Source organism: Castor canadensis, chromosome 15 (genome assembly GCF_047511655.1).
Source record: "Castor canadensis chromosome 15, mCasCan1.hap1v2, whole genome shotgun sequence".
NCBI classification, from domain to species: Eukaryota; Metazoa; Chordata; class Mammalia; order Rodentia; family Castoridae; genus Castor; species Castor canadensis.
The window spans coordinates 98,739,073-98,764,759 of record NC_133400.1 but is presented as its reverse complement, the minus strand read 5'-3'; the positions used below and the strand labels follow the sequence as shown (position 1 = coordinate 98,764,759).

General features: G+C 36.7%; 1 protein-coding gene across 5 annotated transcripts in view; it reads right to left on the bottom strand.

Moving 5' to 3' along the window:
- Arid4b (AT-rich interaction domain 4B) overlaps nucleotides 1-25,687 on the bottom strand; it is a 121,124-nt gene that overhangs the window by 58,228 nt on the left and 37,209 nt on the right. For all 5 annotated transcript variants that reach the window (XM_020173358.2, XM_074056837.1, XM_020173361.2 and 2 more), the window contains exons 3-7: nucleotides 16,845-16,955; nucleotides 13,992-14,057; nucleotides 11,739-11,829; nucleotides 8,263-8,342; nucleotides 2,230-2,321 (exon numbers count right to left, since the gene is read on the bottom strand). In XM_020173358.2, the coding sequence (XP_020028947.1) occupies nucleotides 2,230-2,321; nucleotides 8,263-8,342; nucleotides 11,739-11,829; nucleotides 13,992-14,057; nucleotides 16,845-16,955 (440 nt within the window). The remainder of the gene's footprint in view (nucleotides 1-2,229; nucleotides 2,322-8,262; nucleotides 8,343-11,738; nucleotides 11,830-13,991; nucleotides 14,058-16,844; nucleotides 16,956-25,687) is intronic.

The following is a 25,687-nucleotide window of genomic DNA, read 5'->3' as shown; positions in this document are numbered from 1 at the left end:
TTTATTTAAGTGGTACTCAACCTTAACTTGCTATATAAACACTTTAGGGATGTTAATACACTTAATTTTCACAACAACTCTAAGAGTACAGGTAATACTAATATCCCCATTGTGCAGATGAGAACGGAGGGGTGACAAGCTTAACTTGCCCAATGACACACAGGTAGAAGTGGCAGAACTAGAATTCAAACCCAAGCCATCTTGCTCCACAGTTCACACTGAGCTGGATAATTAGAAGTCATCAGTAATGAAACGATGATACATTTCATCAACCCACTGCACTGATGCCATCAATCACACAGTGGATTAAAAACTGAGTACAGAATTATGGGAGACTAATGATCGATTAGAAATAAAATCTTAATCCAAAACTGAAATTATTAATTTTTGAAGAGATATCAAAAGATAGCACAAACCAAGTGCTTCAGTGAATGTATTATGGTAACATAATCGCCAGATCAGAGTAACAGCTAAGATTCACAACAGAGATCTTATTTACCAGTAACAACAACATACATTTTGCATTCTTTATCACTCTTTCTGCTTATTAATTTTGAGTTTGGCTTGTTCTTGTTTATCTGGAAACTTGAGATGCATCATAAGGTTATTTATTTGAAATTTCTTTTGTCTTTTTTTTTTTTGATGTAGATGCTCCTAACTATAAATGTTCATATTAGCGCTGCCTTTGCTGTATCCCAGACGTTCTAGTAAGTTGTTTTCACTTTCATTAGATTTTAGGATTTTACTGACTTTTCCCCTTTATTTCTTCAATGAAAAACACTCAATTTATAAATATCATTCATAAAATAAATAATAATTACATCCTGAGTATATCCTAAAAATAAAGTCACCAGCAAGGTAAGTCACAAATCAGAGAAATTATTAACCTTGAAATCGAGGAGAATATTTTCCAGAAGATTCAGGGAGTTAGGGAAGAAAAAAAACGCAATGACTAAAATCACAGTTATAATAGAAAAAAAATAAGTAACATTAAGTATTTTTTCAGTGTAATTATTAGATTTCAAATTTCAAATGATTATTTGTTTACTGTTAAATCTAACTTGGAAAGTGATTTCATGACTCAAAGCATAAAAGAGTGAATCAATTTAATAGGAAAAGGCTACTACGGAGCAAGAGTTCAAACTCCCAGTTCTTCCTTCCTAGGTTTCTTGAAGTAGTTAACTCATGTATCTCAGCTTGGCTACTCTAATTTTAATAAGGATAAAAACAATACCTATCTTCGTGGGGTTGCTGTGAGGATGAAATAACGAGACAGCACTCACCAACATCTATCTTGAAAGCTCATACACAATTAGATTTATTATCTGATTCTACATCTTGAACAAAAGCTGTCACTTACTCTAAAATTTTTCATTATTCAACTCAGTATTTATTTCTTATAGCTATCCCAACAATATCTGGACTCATGCATATAAAAACTTTAATCAAAATAAAGCATTCAGAATGATTTTTAAGCAACCAGCAAGAGAAATAATTAGAAACTATATTCCCAGTCCCACCCACTCCAATTTCCTTCTTCTGCTCCATGGAGGCTGTTTTAAAGTCTTTCAGCTGGTTCCTAGAGTTACTACTGTTACTTGTTTTCTTTCCTTTTTTGATTCTGGGATGGAACCCAGGCCCTTGCAATTGCTTAGGCAAGCGCTCTACCACTGAGCTACAGCCCAGTCTCCCAGTAGTTACTACTTAGGAGGGAAAACAAACACTGTAATGATAATGTAAGAGGTGAAATCTTCTCTGTGATACTTGATAGATAAAAAGAATTTAGGGGTTCGGAGGACAGAAAAGCATGTCCAGTACGAAAGAAAGAGTAGGGAAACAACAAATGGTTTACATAAAGACAGAAAGTATCTGTTGAGAACTAAAGAATGAGTAAGACAATGACAGGGAAGGGAAGGCACTGGGAACAGAAAAAACAGCAGGGAAAAGGATGATGTTAGAAAACAAAGTGACAGGGATCACTGACTGCTCCACGCTCAGCACAGCCTTGTGATATATAAGGTGCAAATGGAGGTCTGCACAGCTGCAAAGGCTGGTAGAGCATGGAGAAGCCCCATTACCCATGCTGAGGAGTCTGAAAACACTATTAGATCAAAAATTCTATTAGATCTCATTACCATTTTGCAAATCACAATTTAAAAATAATTATAAAACAATACTAGAAGGAGAAATGAATTCAGGTTCAACTAACAGTTATGAAAATGGACTTACATATGATTAGATCTTCTTCCTCTATTTGTTTTCTTTCCTATGACTGGAGTGCCAAAATGCTCGGGGTTGGTGAGTGGGAGCTGGTCTAATGTCTGTGGGTAAGAACATAAACCCATCAAAAGTTATTACTTTGCAAGTGCTTTCTTCTTTTTAAATCAAATCAGTTTAAGAATATGCTCAGATTTTGAGATTAAAATTTTCCCCCAAGGGAGGCTAAAACAATACTTTTCTATAGATAGAAAACTAGTTTCAAAGATAATAGAATAAAGATGAATGAGCTCACTACTGGGAAGAAAAAAAGCAAAAGGGAACTTGGCTGCCCTTCTAGATGACTCATTACCTATTATAAGTGCACAGGCACCAAAGAATGATTAAAATACAAAACAAAACAAAATAGCTCAGTGAAAACCAGGCATATTAGTAAGGCAGCTATAAGGAACCTAACTCCTAGGTTGAGGTAAACCACAGTTCTCAGGTTTTCCTTGTCCACAGGGAACCATAATCCAAAAACACAATCTTAACAAGCAACTGAAATGAAATTACCAAGATAAGCACTAGTACCTTGAAAATGGGCTTAAGAGGTTATATATTATTATAAATATTTTTGAAATAAACCTTTTCTAAAGAAAATGTAACATGTTTTTCTACATTTTATTTTTCCTTTCCTTTTTAATCTGCACCATTCAATAGCACCCTTGGTATGAAAACAATAATCAATAAAATGAACATTTCTTTCTTGTTATCTGCACAGATCCTGTAAACACTTTTTTTCCCTCATTTACATTCAAAAGCAATTAATTTCAAGGAAGAACTCGTTAATGGTTGGAGTCAGAAGGAAAAGGGAATTTCTTGAATGATTCATCTAGTTTCTTAGTATCAAATGCTACATAAACTTTCTTGCCATTTTTCTGGCTTTTATTTCCTAAGAAGGTTTATATGTATAAAAAGCTAAGATATCAAAATCGAAAGATACTATCCTAATTAACGATGAGTTTGAGTATCAACTTTGATAACATGCCTTCTTTTCATTTCTAAGACATCTGCACTTGCCTTTCCTTTCATGTCCTGCAATAGAACCTTTGCTATTGGAGATCAATCCAGGAACACTAGGGGACCTAGAGAGTCCTGGAGAAACTGCCAGGATGGGAGGAAGGATGAGAAACCACTTAAAGCAGGAAGACTACCTAAAGCTACAAATTAGGGTAGTATAAAGAAGATGTCCTAGGATGTCAGAGTTGCTCAAGTGGTAGAGCACCTGCTGAGGAAGCACAGGCCCCCATTTCAACTCCCAGTACCACAAAAAAAAAAAAAAGAAAAGAAAAGAAAAGAAAGGAAGGGAGGAGAGGAAAGTGCCCATCAGTACAGATTTTGAATATAATAAGCAAACTAATGCTAATATTTAAAAAGTAATGCTTGTCAGGCAGGAGTGGTGGTACATACCTATAATCCCAGCACCTGAAGGTTGAGTCAGGAGGCCAGCCAAGACTACATAGTGAGACAATGTCTCTTTTAAACAACAAAAAAAGGAGATTGGAAGGATCAAGGTTCAAAACCAATCAAGGCAAAAAGTTAGCAAGCTCCTATCTGAAAAACAACTCAAAAGCAAAAGGGCTGGGAGTGTGGCTCCAGGTACAGCACTTGTCTCACACGCACAAGGCTGAGTTTAAACTCCAACATCACCTCCAAAAGGGGAGGGGAGGAGGAGACAAATGCTTAAATTTTATTTTTAAATTGAAATAATTTTATTGGAAATGATGAATTAAAACTGTGAAAAAGAAGCACATTAACGTTTTTTGCATAATCCAGTATTACATGTGTCTAAGATACATACATGTATTTGTGTGTGTGTGTGTGTGTGTGTGTGTATGTGTGTATCCAACAACAAAGAAGAATTTGGTATAGTCAGGCAAGGAGACATACACCTGTAATTCCAACACTCAGGGGGCCAAGCTCTGCCTGGGCTACACAGTAAGTTCTAGGCCAGCCTATGCTCCTCAGTGAAACCTTGCTTCCCTCCCCCTCAAAAAGTAATATGGAATAGGATAAAGGTACTAGCTATAAATGACTACACAAATATTAATTCCTTCAAAAGAAAGACAAGAATCTTAACTTTTATAGGCAAAAGTCGTCTCATCTTTCGAAATTAGTTTGCACAAAACCAACTTGGAGACAAAAGCTATCCCAAACATAATATATGCCAAACAGAAGGTCTTTAGAATTACTTGTCACTAACTTCTAATTATGCTTTACAAGAGTGAAAATTTCAAAATACTTTATTTGGAAAACATGAAAAATAAATTAATCTATATCAACTTCAGCCAAACTCAGAGATGGAGGAAAATCACACACACACATGCACACAAATTAAGGCTGCTTCCTGAAAGCAGGGTAAGTTAGGAATCACATGTAGTCATTTTTAAGTAAGAAATCACAGGCTTTCCCCAGTATGTAATGTACAGTCAGAAGAGTTAAGAAGCAGTATCTGTTCCTGGCCTCAATCCATATCCATGTCTATGAAAGCAAGAAGTATCTTTATTTTAAGGGACAGGAAAGACCGGAAGCAGGGCAAAATTTGCCTGGTCTTAGACCTAACAGCAAAACCACACTCCTGGAAACTATACTAAAGGTACAGGGCTGGCGGAATGGCTCAGCGGTAGTGTCTACCTAGCCAGAGTGAGGCCCTGAGTTCAAACTCCAGTGCAAAAATTAATTAATTAATTAAAAGCTGGGGGGAGGGAGTATAAAGGAGGATGGAGGGGATAAATTCAACTACAATCTATTATAACAACTTTGGTAAATGTCACAATGTACTTCCAATACAATAATTAAAAAAGAAAAAAAAAGATACAAAGAAAATTTCATTTGCCTAGGAGAGGAAATGTATTATTTCCCTGTTACCTTAAAACAGGCTACAGAAAATATGAAACTGGGATTTTACTTAACCTTCCTTACAGAGTTTTCAGTTGCATCTAACAAATGCACAGAGAAAATCAGATGATGAATCCACTTTTAGGTAATACTCAAATTATGAATGCTCTGTAGAAGTACCCAAACTATACCAAAGATACTAGGCAGTGGGTAAAACGCTCACTAAACCAGCGAGGGCTAGAACCAAATTGTTCAGTGTGACAATTTGAACCAGTTAAAATGCTTTTGTGATCTCATCATGAAAATCTGGAATTTAAGTCTTTATTTTGAAGTATAAAGCTTTTTAATGAGTGAACACACTGACAGTGTAATACAGCTTCTGTCTCAAGAGTCAAAGCTACTACTACTAATAATGCCTACCCTGAGTAGTGTTTCAAAGAATAAAAGCATTTTCTAATATCAAAAACACCAAATAAAGGAGCTGGAAATGTAGCTCAGGGTAGAGCACTTGCCTAGCATGTGCAAGGCACCAGGTTCGATCCCTAGCACTGCAGGAAAAAATGTCAAATGAAGGGAAAGAAACACACAGATGGTGGATTAAATTCCCTGTTGTGTACATTCCTAACCATGTCTTCACAGGAATTAATATAGCCAAATATAAAAATATTTTTAATCACATAACTAATAATGCTTTTTCTCCTCTAAAAGATGGTAAATTAACCAACTATAAATTCCTTATCTACCTGGCTCACCCTTCTTCTCATAGCACCAGGCATATGAGAAGAAGTTAAGGAATCATATACCAACATCCTAATTTCCCTCTACTAAAACTGTACTTCTACACAGACACACACAGTAAAACAGATCCTCCTTCAAAGTATAAAGGATATATAGCTATTTGTTTATGCTACTTCAGCCTACACCTGTCTTATGATCCATTCTAACTTAAAATTTGCTTAATAAAACCAAACTTACTTAGATATTTCTCTACACCAAAAGAAATGCACACCCTCACTTAGGTGAAAAGTCACATCTTTAAGCCCAATATTCACTGATTGACAGTAACTGTACAAGTGTTCTACATAAGGGAAATGAACTTATATATAATAATTACATAAACGCTGAGAGTATTACTTCATCATTGTACATGACCCAAAGCCATGTGATTTCTTATATTTAAAACTCCCAGGCTGGAGGTATGGCTCAAGTATAAAGTCCTGAATTCAAATCCCAGTACCATCAAACATCAAAAAAAAATTTTAACTGCAAAATTACTTAAACACATATTTATTGGAGGCTTTTATATAGAAAACACTGCTAGGAAACACTGCTACATGGTTATTCCCCTAAGACAGCTTATAATCTTCTAGGGAAACAAAAAGCCCTTAAAACAGGAACAAGCAAGGAAGTAGAAAAGACCAATGACTACAAGATGAAATGCGTGTAAAGAAGCTCATGAAGACACCAGAGAAGGAAGCATGCCCACTAGCCGTGGGAAGCAAGGCTGAGACAAGCGAAGGGGGCAGGGCTCAGAGGAGCCAAGAAGCAAAAGTCTGAATAATCTAGCCAAGCAGGACTGCAGGAAAGTGGCAGACTAACTAATCAAAGAAGTATCCCACATTCTAAATTTAAATGGGAATTCAATCACTGAAAGAAGCAAAAAAATATTTTCAAAACAAAAAGAAATCTAACAGCTTAATAATATTAAAATGGTGAGTAGAAAAATAAATTATAGTTCAGCTACACTGTGCATCAATTAATATCGATAGACTGGACTGGAAAATAATAACAACACGTGTAATAATATGTTTATTTTTTAAATGTAGAACTGCAAGAAGCCAGAGTAGCTCAAGTGGTAGAAAGTACCTGCCTAGCAAGTGTAGAGGCCCTGAGTTCAAAGCCCACTACCATCAAAAAAAAAAAAAAAAGAATCACATGAAATGCAGAATTGCAAGCCACTGAGTTATGAAGCTTTGTGATTCTTGGTATTTTGGTGCTTGGAAGTGCTGGCCATCAGTTTCCTCACTATCACATTCTGCAGCAAATGTGGTGAAACAGTAAGGCACGTAGCAAAGTCCCTGGCAAATGTAAGTCACTATTTCAGGAACTAGGAAAAAAGTGGCAGGGAAGACATATAAAGCCCCTGCTCTTGTGACACATTTGAGTGAGGAAGGCAGAAAATAAACAAAAAATTAAGTACATGTACATATTTTTATGTCAGGGAATGATAAAGGTTATGAAGGAAAATGACTCAACTTAAAAGGATAAAAAGGAATGGAAGGGATTATTTTAGAAAGATAGCCAGGCAAGGCTTCTTGGGGTGAGGTCATGACAATGTCTATTAGGAGTAGTTTAAGTACTTGTACTATCTGTATATCTGTTATCTCCTTTAAATAATTCAGGTGGATTAATAAATCAAATGCCACTCTTTTTTATAATCACTTACAAATTTAAGAACCTTATTATGCAAAAGTAATCTAAAAAGCCAAGCATGCTGGCAGAGGCCTCTAATCCTAGTACTTGAGGGGTGGAAGCGGGAGAATCATAAGTTCAAGACCAGCTTGAAGTACACAGCAAGACCCTGTCTCAAAAATCTTAAAAAAAAAAAAAAAAAGTAGGCCAAATAAAATTGAGCCTATAATCCCAGTTAATTTGGGAAAGAAAGATAGGTAAGATAGTGGTTCAAGGCCACCCCAGGCAAAAAGGAAAACCTCATTCTCAACGAACAAGTCAGGCAATGGTAGCACATACGTGGGAACCGAGCTGCACTGGAGGCATAAGTAGGAGGATGGATGGTGATACCAAGCTGGCCCAGACAAAAAACAAGACCCTATCTAAAAAAAAATAACCTGAAGCAGAAAAAGAAAAGGGGTATGGGGCAGGAACTGGAAACATTGCTCAAGTGGCAGAGCACAGTTCAAATCCCACTAACTGCCCTCCCCCACCAAAAAAAGACAACTAATAAGCCAACTGTGGAAAAACACTAAAGTCTTTAAACAAAGAAGATATAATCTGGTGCTCAAACCAAGGCCTTAAACATAGTTCACGGCTTATCTGTAGTAATGAGTTCTCCTGATTAAGAAGAACATTAAGTTCAGAAAGCAAAGCTTTACTGCCCCCAACACAAAATAGTCTAATATGCTCATGTACTATAGAATTACTTACCTCACTTTCAGCAAAATGCCTCTCTCCTTTCAGGCACAGGGAAGATCGTCTAAGCGTTTTCTCATCTCCATCATCAAAAACTGTGTGAGGAAGTAAAAACGGAAGCTACTGAAGAAATTTGCAAAGATTACCAAGATGATATAAACTGTCATTTAATTTTATGAGTGCAAATTGACCTACTGGATAAGATTACATTCAGCATTCAGTTCACATTTTGCCTTCTAATGGAAAACTTCAAATATAGTAATTAGCGGACCTTTTCCAATTCCTAATGAAAATATACCTGAAATAAAAATATCTTTCTTGAAACAAAAATCATGAAATAAAACTAAGAAGCTGGCATTACGGGAGAAAACCATTTAAATGGTAATTACTCCTTCTCTTAATGGTAAAGGAAATAAAGGCAAGTTCTCCTGCTGGTACAGATTTACCTAAGAAACAAAAGCCTTACAAACGTACATTCAAAGTGCCTCTCAGAAAATGACCAAAAGTTCATTAAGTAGAGTTTTCCACCTCAGCACTACTCGCACACCAAGTGACTCTCCCTGTGGTGTGCTTATCTCACACACTGCGTCAAAGCTAGCAGCAGTCACCCTCTCCCCACCAGATGACAACAGGACCTCTGCCCAGTGACAAACATTCCACTGAAAACCACTGCCTTGAGCAGCCCAAAGCTATTTACTACAAGTGATGGGAACATAACTAACTTGTGATAATGACTTCAAAATACATACAGATATCAGGTCATGTGGTACACCTTAGAGTTACACAATTTCATTTGTCAAGTGTACCACAATGAAGCTGGGGAGTTTGGAATGTAGCTCAGTTGGAGAGAACTTGCCTAACATGGGCTCAATTCCAAGCATGGCAAAAAAAAAAAATAAATAAAGCTGAGGGAAAAATAAAAAAATATAAAGTAGTAAAAGCTGGGAGTTGGTAGCTCACACTTTTAATTTCAGCTACTTGAAAGGCTGAGATCGGAAGGATTGAGGTTCAAGGCCAGCCCAGGCAAACTGTTTTCGAGACCCTATGTCAAAAATAACCACAGCAAAATGGACTGGAGGTGTGTGGCTAAAGTGGTAGAGTGCCGCTTTGTAAGCAAAAAACCCAAAATTCAAACCCCAGTCCCATCCAAAAACAAAAAAAAAGAAAAAGAGGTGCTAAAATATCCCAGAGTAATTACTTATTGTGGAGATGGAATATATGTGTATTTTCACGATGTATGTAATTGAGGGAGGGCAGACTTACTACATTCCTCAGAAATCACAGGCAGAAAGTGCACCTACTTTAAATAAAGACAGCAGATCTCAGGTATAATTACTTTCTCAAACATTATGTGAGAGTGGATAAGTAACTTACAGAGCATTTTTTTAATGCTGTAACTAAGATATGCAAATATGATAAATGTACCATATTTATGACACTGGCTACTACATTTAATTTCCATCTAGACTTACTATAAAGAATTAGTCACAGTGTTACAACTTACACAAACATTTCTTTCTCTCAAAAGTCAAAGTTTTTCTTCTATTTCCAAGGTTTTTTTTTTTCCTTCTCATACTTCCAGAATAAAAACAAAACTCACCTATAATACTTCAAGACTCTACCAAATTCAGCATCACCAAAGACATTTTACTAGGCATGTACCCTCATTCCTGAGGTCACTAAAGAGTAAGAACTATTACCATTTAATAAATAATACTGAAATGACTGGCTACCAGTTTAGAAAAAGTAATGTTCAATCATTTCGGAATGTTTGAAAAAAAATAAACTGTAGGTAAAATAAAAGCTATTTGTAAAACAAAACTATAAAGGACTGAAGAATACATTACAAAATGGATTTGTAGGGGAAAAGGAAAGAGGAGAAAGTGGGGAAAGAGGAGAGAAGAGAAGAAATGCACTTATGACACTGCTGAAAGGAAACCTTTCTATTTGCTTTTTCGAGAGAGACAAGGTCACTGAGTAAAGTCTGGCCTCAAACCTGTGACCCTCCGGCCTCTGACTGCCAAGTGCTGGAATGACAGATGTGCATCACCACGCCTGACTAAGGAAGGCTTTCTTAAACAAAACTCAAAACTAAGACTAAAACTACACAAGAAAAGCCAACCACACAGAAGTTGATATGAAAATTAAAATTAAAAGCAGAGCTAAGAATAAAGGAGTAGTAGAGAAAATTTGCAACAAACACAACAAAAATTAATACCCAGAATATATAAAGAATCATATTCTAAAAATAGTAAGAAAATGGTAAATAACCCCAGGAGGAAAATGGATAGAATGGAACAGTGAGCAATTCACAAACAAGACGATGCTCCTTTCAGTCATGAGCCACTTCACTATGAACACAAGAGGGCATGTTAAAACCAAACTCAAATATTATTTTGCATTCAAATTGTGAAAAATTAATAAAGACTAATAGCATCAAATCTGACAAGGATTGGGAAACTAGGGAATCTCATAGGAAGGGAGCTTTCACTAACTATTAAAGTTTTAAAAGTGTACATGTCTATTTCTTAGTACATACACTAGAGAAATACCAAGATAATGTGCACATACAAAAGGCATTCAAACTACCACTTACTGTAATTGCAAAAAGACTAGCAAAGTCATGAGACAATAAACTATTGTGTGTCAACTATTTGAAATATGATACAGCTAAAAGAAACTCCTGTTACAAAATAACGTGACTATTTAATGCTACTGAACTCTATACTTAAAAATTATTAATATGGATAAAAAGGCAAGTTTATTTAAAAAAAAAAAAAAAACAAAAGAAATCCCAACCTAGACATCAGCAGAGCACAGTAGCTCATACCTGCAATCCCAGCCACTGGGGAGGCAGAAATCAGGAGAACTATGGTTCAAGGCGAGCCGAGGCAAAAAGTTAGCAAAACTCCATCTCAACCAATAAAAAGTTGTGCCTATCATCCAAGCTACACAGGATGCATATAAACAGGATCTCAATCCTGGACAAAAAACATGAGACCCTAAGAAAATGAGAAAAGCAAAAAGGGCTGGAGGCGTAGCTCAAGTGCTGCAGTGCTTGCATAGCAAGAGTGATGTCCTGGCTTCAAAACCCAGGATGATGGGAGAAAAAAAAAAAAAAAACCCAGGCTGATTTGGGGGGGGAGGGGGAAGGGAAGGGCTAGAAATCCAACTTCATAGTATACATATTAAATAATTTCAAGTTATGTTACATGTACATATACGTTTTAAAGATCTGGAATGATAACAGTAACAACATTTATGGCATTTGGGAGGAATGAATCATGGAAATTTAGCTTTATTTGTATTATTTTAAGTTTTTGTAATTAAAAGTACAGTTTTATAAGAAAATTTAGGGCTGGTGGAATGGCTCAAGTGGCACTGTGCCTGCCTAGCATGCATAAGGTCCTAGGTTCAAACCCCAGTCCCACCAAAAAAAAAAAAAAACAAAAAAACAAACAAACAACAAACAAGAAAATTTATTCTCTTACCTACAGTGTACCAACTTGCATCTGTTAATTTATTGATAACAGCTTCCTGATAGGCACCATCAAGATTCTTCACTTCCACAATAGCTCCTACCTAAAATATTTTTTAAATGTTAGAAGTTGTTTTTGGAGATAAATAAATCAAAACCAAGCTTTTAAAAAAAAAAGAAAGAAAGAAAGAACTGAGTGAATGCTGAGGAATAAAATGACCTCTGACTTGATCTTTATTAAAGATGCCAGCAGTTCTCCCCACCAACACTTTTCGCCATCAGTGAAAATGTCAACATAGTGGAAAAGGCAGTAGCATCTAAGCAGCAGTATGGAAACTCTGCCTGTGCAACCCCTAAAGGGTCTTTTTCACCACCTGTAAAGTTGATTGTCCTGGCACTGTATTTCTACTCCTCTTTCAAGGAAGCTGGGGAAGGTCAGAGACAATCAAAAATGAAAACTTTTTTAATCTAAACTAGTAAGTAATTATTAGGTTATTTTAATCTCCTTAAGAGTTACACTGTCCCTCTAATGGCCATTTAAAATTTTCTACATCTGACATGAAAAAGCTGATAATTACACTTACATAGTCTTTATAGTAATGATATGCTCACAGAAGAGACTATTAGCCTCAAGGGGGGAAATGAACCCCAGGGAACTAACATAACCATTAAATGAACTGATAAATACATACTATAACTTTTTATTTAATACTCAAATGGTCTAGGCATTATAGTCGTGTAAATTCATGTGTTGAGGTTTAAATGACCATCATTTTGGGTGATTTCTTTCCTCTTACAGAAACATTTATCCAAATGATGACACCTTCTACCAGCTGACAGAAAGCTACAAAATAAATTAGGAAATAATTCAAATTCTAGGGATGAGGAAAAAAATCAACAGACCAAAAAAAAGTCAATAAATTTGACATAAAGATGTGATGTACTTACCTATGTTAAAATTAAAATGGTCTCAAGTCCTAATCACATACAAGGAAATTTTTAATAAAATAACAAAATCCAAAGAAGCAAATTATACCAACTATGCCACTATTAAGGAGGCTCAAACAGTCCAAGCAGAAAAAGATAGCTTAAGGCTACAAAATAGTTGCCTTTTGCCTTCTTATGCAATACTGGCCATTCTTTGTATTTGGTACCTGTAGGCCTGTGCCAGGCAAACAGGGCAGGTCAGGCAGTTAAAAGCAATGCTTTTTTTCCATCCTTGTTAGGCAAAAACACAAATAAGGCATGGATATGTGTGTGTAATGAGTATGTAGAGGGCACAATGTTTCAATCACAGGCAGTGAACTTTTCAGAATTTTGCTGCCTCTATTGCTGACTAAGAGACTGGGGCCAAATTATTTCCTCCCATCAGTTTCCTCTTCTGTAAAGAGTACTACAAATAATATGCGCAAAAAAACTTGGCAGAGTGCTAGCATACACGAAATGCTAAATAAATGAAAGCTAAAGTTATATGCATGTTTCTGTCTTTACAGGCCTACAAGTAATAAACACGTACAGAAAATATTAAACACGGCACCTATAAAATAGAAATGGTGGGAAATTATTTTTACGAGGGTAGAGTAAATTTGAGGGGGAACCCACCAAACTTAAAGAGTTTTCGTCTTCCACACTAACTGCTATGTATGTAAAATACTAATGTCTTTGGAGGTTCAATTAAAAGCCTTAAAATTCAACAACAAAAACTAGTACATGCACACCTAGATCTATCTCTAATCTTCCATCTACAAGTGTTTCTACAATTCCCCTGGCTAGGCCAAAGAGCACATAGAGGCTTCTTATACCATCCCTACAGAGTGCTCACTGGGAGAAAGTCAATGAGGGAAACTGCCTAATGACACTTAAAAGACTGAATTTTCCAACAGTTGACTTCAAAGAATTAAGAGCTCTTGAGTTTTGATTTTTTTTGTTTTTAAGTTTTCTCACTTTTTAGATGACAGAATTTACATCACTAATCCCTAGTTCATCTCTTTATCCTGAAAACCCTACTGTTATTAGTAAAGGCCCTGTGGCAGCTGAAACACTTGAGTGTAATAAAACCAGTTAAGGCTTCCTTGATGTTCATTTCATTTCTAGCCACAGTTAGGTCTTACTATTTTGTTACCAATTATTTAACATTAAGTCTATTTTTTCTATTAGTCTTTTTTAGAGAAAATAATGTATTTATTAACTCAGTAACAAACAGCCAGTGAACTCAAAGGAAATGCTCAAGTATTACTGTTTCCCAATCAAACAACAAATGAATTACCTTCAGTGGGCCTTTTATGTGATCATCCTGAACTTCCACTGTTGAAGAATCATGTCTAAAGGTCACCTAGAAATTATAAACTTAATTAGTGATTAAAAAAAAATCAAGCATCCATGTACTGATTATTCATTTTTATTACCAATAACACAAACAGCTGCTTAATTTAAGCAAGATCTCAAGCACTAAGCACATTAACTGAAAAAATAAATAACAGACAACTGCTTCAACTGCATCTCACTTTTTAAAAGTGTCCAATGACATCACATCTAAATTATTCAATGTTCCATTCATCATACTTTATTCAATGCCATTAGTTACTAGTTTAGCTTATAGAACTTCTTTTCCTAAAAAATGATCAAAGATGTGCAGATCTTAAGTTGTTAAGATCATCATTTTGTGAAGGTTTAACTTAATAATAAGCAATGGCCACAAACTTTTGTTTTGTGTTCTGTGCTTACGATATAGTCTCGATATGTAGCTAAGGTTGGCTTTGAACTCAACATCCTTCTGACTTAGCCTCCCAAGTGCTGGGATTACAAGCAAGTGTCAACCATACTCAACACCACAAACATTTACTGAGAACTAAGCAGCAAACTGGAACACCAAAACTGTATTTCCAGGGCTGGGTATGTAGCTCAGTGGAAGAGCAACTGCCTAGCATATTCTAAGGTCTTGGGTTTAACCTCAGCATTGGGAGGGGGACTCAACTCCACAACAACTCTGTTACAGATGGGGACTAAGTCTGAATACTGGAATTTCAGTACCTTCATATAGTATTTAGTGAACAATAAATGCTAAATAAATGAAAACTGGTAGTGAAGAAATCAACAGATCTGTTTAAAATGTATTCACTTTTAATTATGAACAAATTAAATGGCTGAGATACATATTTCAATCTGTTGAGAAAATCATTAACATGAATTACAAATTTTAAGAGCAGCCAAAAAAACATCAAAAGTAAGTTTAAAATATCTATTATATAAGGCATACGGTATTGTGTACTATCAAGTAGAGCTTGGCACTAACAGGTTTGCTCATTTCACTTACATCAAGAAATAGCAGGGCTGATACATTTCATTTTCCCCGATTCATTCATTAAATAGGGATGCCTAGCTAAGGATAGATGTCAGATCTAAAATCTGGGCCCAGATATTGGTTCTAGAGTGACAATGTGCATGCCCACAGAGCATATTCTTTCTAACAGGTACAAAGGCACTATATGTGCACCAAAAGCTACCAAGGAGGCTCTCTACCAGGAGGGAGTGAGGGGCTTTTGCCCATTTCACAGGAAAGTGTCACATATGCTACCAACAGCCCTGAAAACATTGAGAAAATTGACAAATGACTCTCTTTTCATCTTCAGAACAGTTGTGGCCAAAAACTGGGTGCTGAGGAACCAGCAATGTGTGAAGCCAGAACAGGAAACGTCACTGTTAAAGAGTCTAGAAGAGCACTCGCACAACCACACTACAAGCAAACTCAAGGTGCAAAGCCTGTGGAAAAGGGTGTGGGGGGGTTATCATGATGGTTCTTAGCTACAAGTGCAAATTAGAATCACCCAGGAAGCTTTGCTGAACATATCCATGCTTAAGAGAGGAACCCAGGCAAATAGGCATGGAAAAGCTTCAGCAGAGACTGCTTGTCTCCAGGTGTGCCACCTCTTCCTCCTATTCAACTGGTGCAATTCAAACCAACAGCTGATATACTATCTGCTCCTCTAGACTATAAATCCTTGAGATCAACCTCATCCTCCTATCTCTGCTTATTTTTTTGTGGTACTACAAATCAAATCCAGGCTCTTCCTCATAGTAGGAGAGTGACTGAGCTACACCCCTACCCACTTTTCTATTTTTGAGATGGGGGTCTCACTATGTTACCTAAGCTGGTCTTGAACTGAGCTCAAACGATCTTCCTGCCTCACCTCCTGAGTAGTTGGGACTACAGGTGCAGCACACCAGATTTTCAATTGATTATTAAAATGGAGCAATTACATTTTTTTCCATTAACTGAGAAAACATTCATGTTCTTCAGAAAGATTTTGCTCAAGAAAGGCAGAGAATAAAGAGTCAACAACTAGCTAGGCGAGGACTGGAGATGTGGCTCAGGCAGTAGAGCACCTGCTATGTAAGTGTGAAGCCCTGAGTTCAACTCCAGTCCCACCAAAAATAACAGTAACAACTAGCTATTCAAAGTGGCTCAGTCTGTAATTCCAGCTACTCGGGAGACAGAGATCAGGAAGATCTCAAGGCCTGGACAAAAAGTTTGCAAGACTCCAATCTCAATCAATAAAACCAGGCAGTGGTGACACACACCTGTGAGCCTAGCTACACAGGAGGCTATAGGTAGAAGGATTGTGGTCTGAGGCAGCCCTGGGCAAAAGACTGTGGGTGCAGCTCAAACCCCAATACCACAAAAAAGAACCAACAATTAAATGTACATCATTCGGACACCATCATTTATGAATCACATTCCAATTTCAGGGCTAAAATGGGTGAGGACGTCTTAAATTGATGAGCTATTTTGTTATAATGGCCTTGCGAAATCACTGACCCCCTATGAGCCTTGCTTTGCTTATATTAAAATTAAGAAGTACTTATAAGGTCATCCTCAGCCTAAAACACCAACAATACAACACAGTACCAAATCTGTAGTGAAATGGCATTCAAAATACCAAACATGATTACCTAAATTTTATTCCAATTAGAGTATTTTACAAATCATAAATAATGCTTTGCTTGGGAGTATTTTTACAACCATTACTCCTAGAGATAATCATTGTGCACAAAAATTTATGCTTAGGTACACCCACCTAATGAGTTTAAATATCAGACACTTAATATATAAATACTGTACCTTGACTTTGACTAGTCTTTTTGCTGTCTTGATCTTGGCTTCACAAAAGGCTCCTCTGTATTTGGCACTTACATCAGTGCCCACTGTCAAATAGGGAGGCTCATCAAGGGCCTAAAAATGCAAAGAAATAGAATTAAACTACTTAATTCTTTCACACAACCAGCTTTCAGAACAGATCTAATCTTGCTATAACTATAAAAGTTATAATATGGAGGGTGTATTTTTAAGAAGCCAATCTATAAAATACTCTACATTAAAAATAGTATGTTCATTATAAAAACTACTTAAATAAATTAACTGTACACCAATTAAACACACATGGTCCTTGAGCTCACTATCAAATACAGCCTTCCATTTATGGCTCTGGCCATAATGAAAGAGCCAGCCCCATTCCGCTCATTTGCTCATTAAAATGTCTGCTTATTATACAACCACTTAAGAAGTGTTCCAATTACTAGATAGCAGATCTTTACAGTTCAAAGTCTGAAAAAAAATTTTAATATTTAGGCTGCATCTTGGCAGACACCCAAACTTAGAAAAGGTCCACTGTATCTCTATGTAAACAATCCTAAGGTAGAATAGTACAAAAGTGGGGGGGGGGGAGATGCACTTATTCAAATTACTTGTAAAAACTGTATGAAAAAATCTCATCTGAGCTATCTCAAATAAACCACCAAGCCAAAATGTCTCGAATGCTTTTGTATGGGTTTACATCTGTCTACTCTCCCACCTTGAACAGTACTTGTATTTCCTCACTTGGGCTTAGGCTGTTTGACTTTTTACAATATACAACCTATATTTCCAAGGAGTTATGTTCAATCTGTTTCAGGGCCAAACAAAAGAAAGCATTCTTTCCTAAAGTGTTTTACAAGAGATATTAATAATATCCCAAGATGCACCACCAAAAAGAAAAGTAGGCAAGAATTTTGGAAAATCAACTTATTGAATACCTTCTCTCCATCTTTGGGGATTCATAAATGTCATTATATATAATTATGTAACTATAATGTATGTGGAAAGAAGTTCCTATAAAATACAGTCTCCCTTGTTCAACTCAAAACATGAAGTAATCATGTTAAATTGTTAAAGCAGGAAGTCACTGTAGAGATGATCCATAACAACTGCAGCATGACTGCTTAGTATGACAACCAAAACTATACACCTGTTCTGAAGACAATGTACTTTTTGGTTCAAAGTAGGGATATACAAAGAATTATCCCAGGAGGTTAACTATGAGTCTTTTGTCCAACAGCACTACTGATAGATATACACATGTGTATCAACACACCCAGGAAAAAAAATTCTTACTTTACCTTTTTTCTCTGTTTGTCTGATTTTGGTCAGTAATAAAGACCATCTCAAAGATTAAAATAAGATGTTTTTTAAGCAGCACCTCCACACCGAAAGGGAAATTAAACTACTAAATTACCATCCCTTTGTTTAGCAAACAGAGCAGTTTTCTAGTTGCCAAGGCAACAGCTACTTCACAGCTATCCAGCACTGCTTAAGCAATTATTTTTTCTAGTCAATCTACCAAATGTCCTAACTGGCACCTAAAAATCATTGAATTCCATGGGAACACTAAAACACATAAGCAATTTTCAAATTAGCTTTTGGTGGATAAATATCCTTCAAGTTGCCAACATGCCAGGGAAGCATGAAGTGCAAAATGAATCAACAGTAATCTGCAACGTGCCTCTGCACTGCAGTACACCAAAATAAAGTAAGTTCAGAAAGAAAACAGTTAAATCAGCTCTTCAAATGGCTGGCTAACATGGATACTGCCTAAAAAATATTCAGTTATTCAAGATCAAGTCTTTAAAAAGAAAAACTACATGACATTTTATTGAAGTAGTTTCTTTAGAAAAATAAGGCATTCAAATTGGTTACAGTGCCAATGCAGTTGGGGAGAATCAGAAAATGAAGCTATTACATTTGATGCTAAAAACACACAGTAATAAATATACTTAAACACATACAGAATGACAATAAATCCGTGAAAACAACCTATTTTGTATGTAACAATCCCAAAGAGGTATTAAAATGAAAATGGGGGGGACTAGGGTATAGCTAAATGATAGCGCGCTTGCCTAGCATGCCTGAGGCCCAGAGTTCAATCCCAATACAGAAATAATAATAATAGTAATAATAATAACTAATAATGGACATAATTCCAACATAGATGAGTGAAAAATACACCTACATTCTAAAAGCTGCATCATTCAAAAACTAAGCTTTAAAAAGCAAAACAGAAAAACAAAATTTAAACTAAGCTTAAGTGAAATACACAATTGTTTAGGACATGTATTGAGGAAATGAAACTGTACAATTTAACTTTAAAACGTTCTCTGCAGTCATCTCTCTTTCTTGTTCTACAAAGGACATGATTTACTGAGGAGTAAGAGTAGAAAGCACACAGAGGACAGAGGCTGGATATACAAAGCAGTGAGGAAGGCATTTGGAAGAGCCACATGAAGACAGACTCTAGCTAAGGACACAGATGGGAGCAGAGTAGGCAGAGAGGAGATGAGCAGTTTGATAGGTAAACTGATTAATCAAATAAGCAAATAAACTGAGGGTAATGGTGGCTATGTTTCTCATTGCAAAAGAAGTTAAAAAGAAAGACAGCAGGCCATGAAGAAGTTAAAGTACTGGACTGGCATTGGAAATATGGCTTGAATTTATGGTTGTATAAGAAATATACACACGAAAAGATGTAAAGATGTATATGTGGAAGCCACCTCTATTTTTTAATACTCCTCATAAAATTTAAGTTACTTTAGGAGATGTACCTGCATACATATATCCCAATTATTTTCTTAGCTCTGTTCACCAAGAACACCTAATAACAAGAGATAAGCTGAGGCAGAAAAAAAAAAAACAAAAAACATAGCACTGGCCCACATACTAATTTCAAATCATGTCCTCCATCGAAAGGAACCAGGGATCCTTGGAGAAATGGCTGATTCCAAAATTGAGCAGGGAAAAGTATAAGAATCTGAAACATCTTATGTTACAAAGTAAAGAAATACTCTATGAATGATGGCAACATTTCAAATGAACATAAAATGGTTCAGGATGTAGCACAAGTGGTAGAGCGCCTGCCTAGAAAATGCAAACACCAGTATCACAAAATAAATAATAATAATGATGACAGATTAGAATGTATTCAATAAAACTGAAATCCATTAGTCCAAATTTATACAAATGAAGAGCTCTGGAATCGATACCTGGGGTGAAACCCAAGTCTGTAACTTACTAGCTGTATGACCCTTCAGACCAGTTACTTAGCTACTCCAAATCTAGTTTCACATTTGCACAGTGGGGTTGATGATAGTAAATACATATATATACAAACATACACACATATATATATATAAACATACACACATACATATATATGCTTGTGTATTATGTATTACATTAAATATAAATTATTTATATGTTAAATATAAATAACATTATAAAGTTGTGACTGTTACACATAAAAGCATATATGAAATGTTTAACAAGGATTAGAGGTGTGGCTCAAGCATGAAGCCCTGAATTCAAACCCTGGTACCACAACCAAAAAAAAAAAAAAAAAAAAAAAAAAGCCTAACAGTGCCTGATATGCAATCAATAGTCAATAAATTTCTGCTTTAATTTGCTGTTGTTACCATTCTTTTTAAAGCAAATTTTATACTTAACAATCAGATGATGTAGAAATTACTGACAGAAGCAGATCAAGAATAGGTATTAATGCTATGAACAAAGGACTTGAGGGGGAAATGTTAGGGATGACATCCATAGTAAAAAAAAAAAAAAAAAAAAACCCACAAGTAGCAATTTTGTTTGACTAGACAAAGTGATTTCCCCAATATTCCTTTGGAGAAATATTTTCTCTAGTTTCTGGCAAGTCCATTTATCTAAGGGTGTTGGAATGAGAACAGATGAGGTAAATATGGCAGAAAAGATGTTAAAACACTGTTTACATACAACTTTCTTTTTTATTTTAGGACAGGATGATCTTGCTATGTAACCCAGGCTGGCCTCAAATTCAGAATCCTCCTACCTCAGTCTCCAAAAACAACTGCTCTTAAACTTACAAAATTCTCTCTTCTCCTTAGGAGATGATAAAACTATTTTTATGTAACTGAAATTCATATAAACATAAAGTTACCATATTTCGTCTAACTTAAGTCATCATTAATTGTAAGTCATAATTACCACTAAATGCTGCCAACTAAATGATGACAATCAACTAATTTTTAGGTATACCCTGATTTTGGGAATCCTAGAATATGGGACATGTATACCTTGGACCTGATGATTCTTACAGAACTACTCAAGTAGAAACATTCTGCAAAATCTACAAAACACCAACAAAACCTAAGAAATTCAAATTAGATAAAATCAATATAATGAATATTTTGGTAAAACTGCTCACAACATGAACATGACACAGCTGCCTTTAAATACTGAGCACAGGGTAATGAGTCAACTGTCCTACCATGTCCTCTATTTAAATTACTGAAGGACCTTTGCTAGACAGGTCAGTGGTGTTTCATGAGGCACAAGCATATTATTTACTACTAATTTTATCTCTGTTCTTTTTCATTACACCTGCAACCATGAACTAATCAAGTTTTACTCTAATTATAAAACACAGAATACAACTGTAGAAAATGGAAACATCGTTCTCGCATGTAGATATAGAGATGACCCAAAAAATGTTTATATTAAATCTCTTCAAGGGCTAGGCATGCTTGTAATCTCAGCTACTGGGAAAGGCAGAGGTAGGAGGGCCAGGCAGCTGGCCCTGGACAAATGCATGACACCATATGTGAAAACAAACCAAAGAAAAAGGGCTGGGGGGGGGGGTGGCATGACTAAAGAGTTAAAGTGCTTGCCTAACAAGCATGAGTCCCAAAGTTCAAACCCCAGTACTGCCACCTTCTCCCCCAAAAAAATTCTTTTTAGCTCTATGAATGACAGGAACACAAGACAAAACAGGTAAAAATATGTATTGCATATATACGGCAGGATGCCAGTGGCTCACATCTGTAATCCTAGTTACTTGGGTGACTGAGATCAGGAGGATCAAAGTTCAAGGCCAGTCTAGGCAAATAGTTCACAAGACCCCATCTCCAAAACCAGAGCAAAATGAACTGGAGGTGTGACTCAAGCTGTAGATAGAGCACCTGCTTTACAAGCTCAAAGTCCTGAGTTCAAATCCTAATTCCACCAAAAAAAAAACCATACATGCACACAAAAGGCATGTATCGCTTGTACCTTTGAAACTTAGCATTATGTATATGTATTGTCCAGTAAAAGTAATTAAAATTTGGTAAAGACCTGCAAACTAGATCTAACAGAATTCCTGAAGAGTCCAGTCTGACACTGACACGAGTTGCAGAGGTAACAGATCTCGAAGAGCGTGAACATAACTGTGTAAACAATGCTGAGTTTATATTCCCAATCTGCAACCTTTCAGTGGACTCTGCTTCTAAGTTTCTCCAGTTTGTCTAAGAGTAAGTAATGACATTTTCTATAAATAAATGAAAGTGCTCACTAAAACCCCTTACTAAATCAGAAGAAAAAGAGAACATTACCCAGGAATAATGCAAGAATAGTAACTGCTCCATTAATACCAGCTAAGTGAGTGAGTAAACAAATCTAGCAATCAACCAAGTCAAAACTGACTATTATGTTCCTGGAATAGGTGCTAATAATATATAAAAAAAACAAAGCATTATTTCTGTTTTTTAAAAAAAAAAATCGTTAAGAGGCTGATGGAGTGGCTCAGGGGCCTGCCAGCAAGCATGAAGCCCTGAGTTCAAGTTAGTTGGATGAATGATCTCCTCCCCCAAAGTTAATGTTTAAAGACAAAAGACAGTATTTAACAACAAAAAAAGTCTTTAGAGGGTTGCAGTGGCTCAAGCTTTAATCCTAGCTACTCGGGAGTCAGAAATCAAGAGGATCCCAGTTCAAAGCTAACCCAGGCAAAAAGTTCATGAAACCCCTTATCAATCAATGGCTGGGAATGGTGGTATATGCCTATAATTTCCAGCTATGTGGGGAAACACAAACAGGAGGATAGCAGTACCCACATCACCCAGGGCATAAAAGAAGACCTTATCTCAAACCAACAGAAAAAGGAATGGCAGAGTGACTCAAGTGGTACAGCACCTGCTTAGCAAGTGCATGGCCCTGAATTCAACCCCCAATACCATAAGAGGAAAAAAAGGTCTTCAAATGGCTCATACATGTAATGAGGCAGAGCTCTGAGAAGATCGTGATTACAGGCTGGCCCACCACCATGCCTGGCTTATTCTTTGAGATAGGGTCCCACTGACTTTTTGCCCTTGCTGGTCAAAGCCAACATCAAGTTTTGAAGATTGAGCCTGCCTCATTCTCACTCCACAATTATTTGAGTAAATGGACACAGGCTTCACTGTAATGACAAATAGGAGGGCCATGCTTACACCAGGGTTCAGAAAGGGCAGTTCAGGACACGTGACCCTGACTTCTTTCAACAGGCTCTGAGAAACAGAGCATCAAGACTGAATCATGAAGCGTTCTAATAGGATAGCTTAAATTATTCAGTTTTTTATCACCGGACTTGGAGTTTAAAAAGTAGCTCACATCTATAATCCATGAAATGAGTTATTAGGTAGTTTATCTACCTAAAGATCCCTTGTGGGTCAGAATACCTTCAGAATTTTACTATCAAACCTGCCCTCCTCCCTACTTCGGTTAAGGACTAAGCCAGCAGTTAAGCTCTGCCTCCCTAAAATTTCCTCATTCCCACTGAGATCATGGAAAACATTTCTCTCTTCTCTCCCTCTCTCTGGAAAGTGGTACTGGGGTTTGAACTCAGGGCCTTGTGCTTGCAGACAGGTACTCTACCACTGGAGTAAAGGCTCCCAAGCCCATGGAAAACATATTTATTACATCGCTTCCCATAAGCATTCCCAGCAGGGAGAAAAGTCAATAAAGTCCTTTTAAAAAGCCTAGCATCTCCTTTGCCAATCCATACTCCCCAAGAAAATGTTAAAGACAGAATCCACTAGCCTGTGACTACCCACATGACATGGTGATATGAGAATTCAGCAAGCACACAAAAAATATTAAGCAGTCATTTAGTTAGCTTAAAAATAGGTAATAAATATAGTCAAGCATGGTAGTAATCCCATCTACTCAGGAGGATCGAAGTATATAGCTAGTTAACGAGACTATCTCAACCAATAAGCTGGGGATGGTGCACACCTGTGGTCCCGAGGAACCGCAGGATGCATAAGTAGGAAGTCAGGCCTAGGCAGAAACATAAGACATGTTCTGAAAATTGATGACAACAAAGGGTAGAGGCATGGTTCAAATGGGAAAGTGTAAGGCCCTGAATTGAAACCCCAGTACCAAAAATCATTAAGAAATAATCTTTACGAATAAATATTTCTTATGCTGATCTACATGAGCACCCTGTGAACACAGGCATCTTGAGGGGAAATGGCCATCTCTCAATATACAGGAGTTCACAGTGATACCAACTGCTCATTTGCTTTTAGCATATTGCATTAGCTATGCCTGTATTGGAGGACTTCGCAGATTGCATTATCCTTACTAACAAGAGTCTATGACTAGACCAGAAAAGTGGTCCTCAAAGTGGGCTTCCAAAAAGAACAGTGTCAGAAACACCTAGAAACTTGTTAGAAATGCAAATTCTAAGGCTACATTCTAGGCACACTGATTTTAAAACTCTAAGGGAGGGAACCAAGTGACTTGTGTTTTTGTTGTTGGGTTTATTTGTTCATTTTTGCAATACTCAATTTGAACTAAGGGCCTCATGCTTGCTTGGCTGGTGCTCTACTACTTGAGCCATAGCCCCAGCCCTTTTTTGCATTAGTTATTTTTCTGATAGAGTCTCATGTTTTTGCTTAGGGCCACCTTAGGACCATAATCCCCTCTACCTATGGCTCCTGCAAAGCTGAGGCTATAATTTAGTTAACACCACACTCAGCTTATTGGTTGAGATGAGGCCTCATTAACTTTCTACACAGGCCTCAAACTGTCACCCTCCCCAATGTGTGCCTCCCAAGTACCTGGGGTTACAGACATAAGCCACCATTCCTGGCATGACTTCTGTTTTAACAAGTCCTCCAAGGGAACTCTGATGCAGCCCAAACATCACTGAGCCTAGAAGTTATTTCTCTAGATCTTATGTGAATACCCAGCAAGAGATCCTCCATACAGGCTTTTTTGTTATTATTAGTTGTTTTGTGGGGCTTTTGGGAGAGGTAAGGGTGCAGTACTGGGGTATGAACTCAAAACTATGAAGTGTAAGAGTATAAGATAGTATGGCAGGAATGGAATGGATAAGTGAAAGCCATCAGGGAAATCACAATAACTGTTAAAGACTTGAAAGATGTCAGCATGGTGATAATGAAGAATGTAGCATCCACACAAAATCAGGCGATAAAGAAAAACTCATTTTGCTATATTATACAATAGATGCTTTGAGAAAATTCCAGCAAAGAAATCAGACATTGAGATAAAATTATCATCACAAAGAAACAAGTAAGGAAATGGAAAGCTAGCACTTCTTCGCACAGAGGAGATAACAGCAGGACTGAGGCTGCTCTCCTTAGCAAAACCTGCTTCCAAGGTTGGTCCCTCCCTGGCATTTGCAATTTTAGAAGGACTTGCACCATTCCTTAATAAGTGGTTCACTGTGCCTGAGCTGTATGTACAAACAATATGGTTTATACAGAACACCTGCTTTCATTCTCAAAATCTGGAAGTTGGACATGTGCCAGGCATGGAGTATCGACGTGATCAGTTACCAACAGAACCCTGGATGCTGA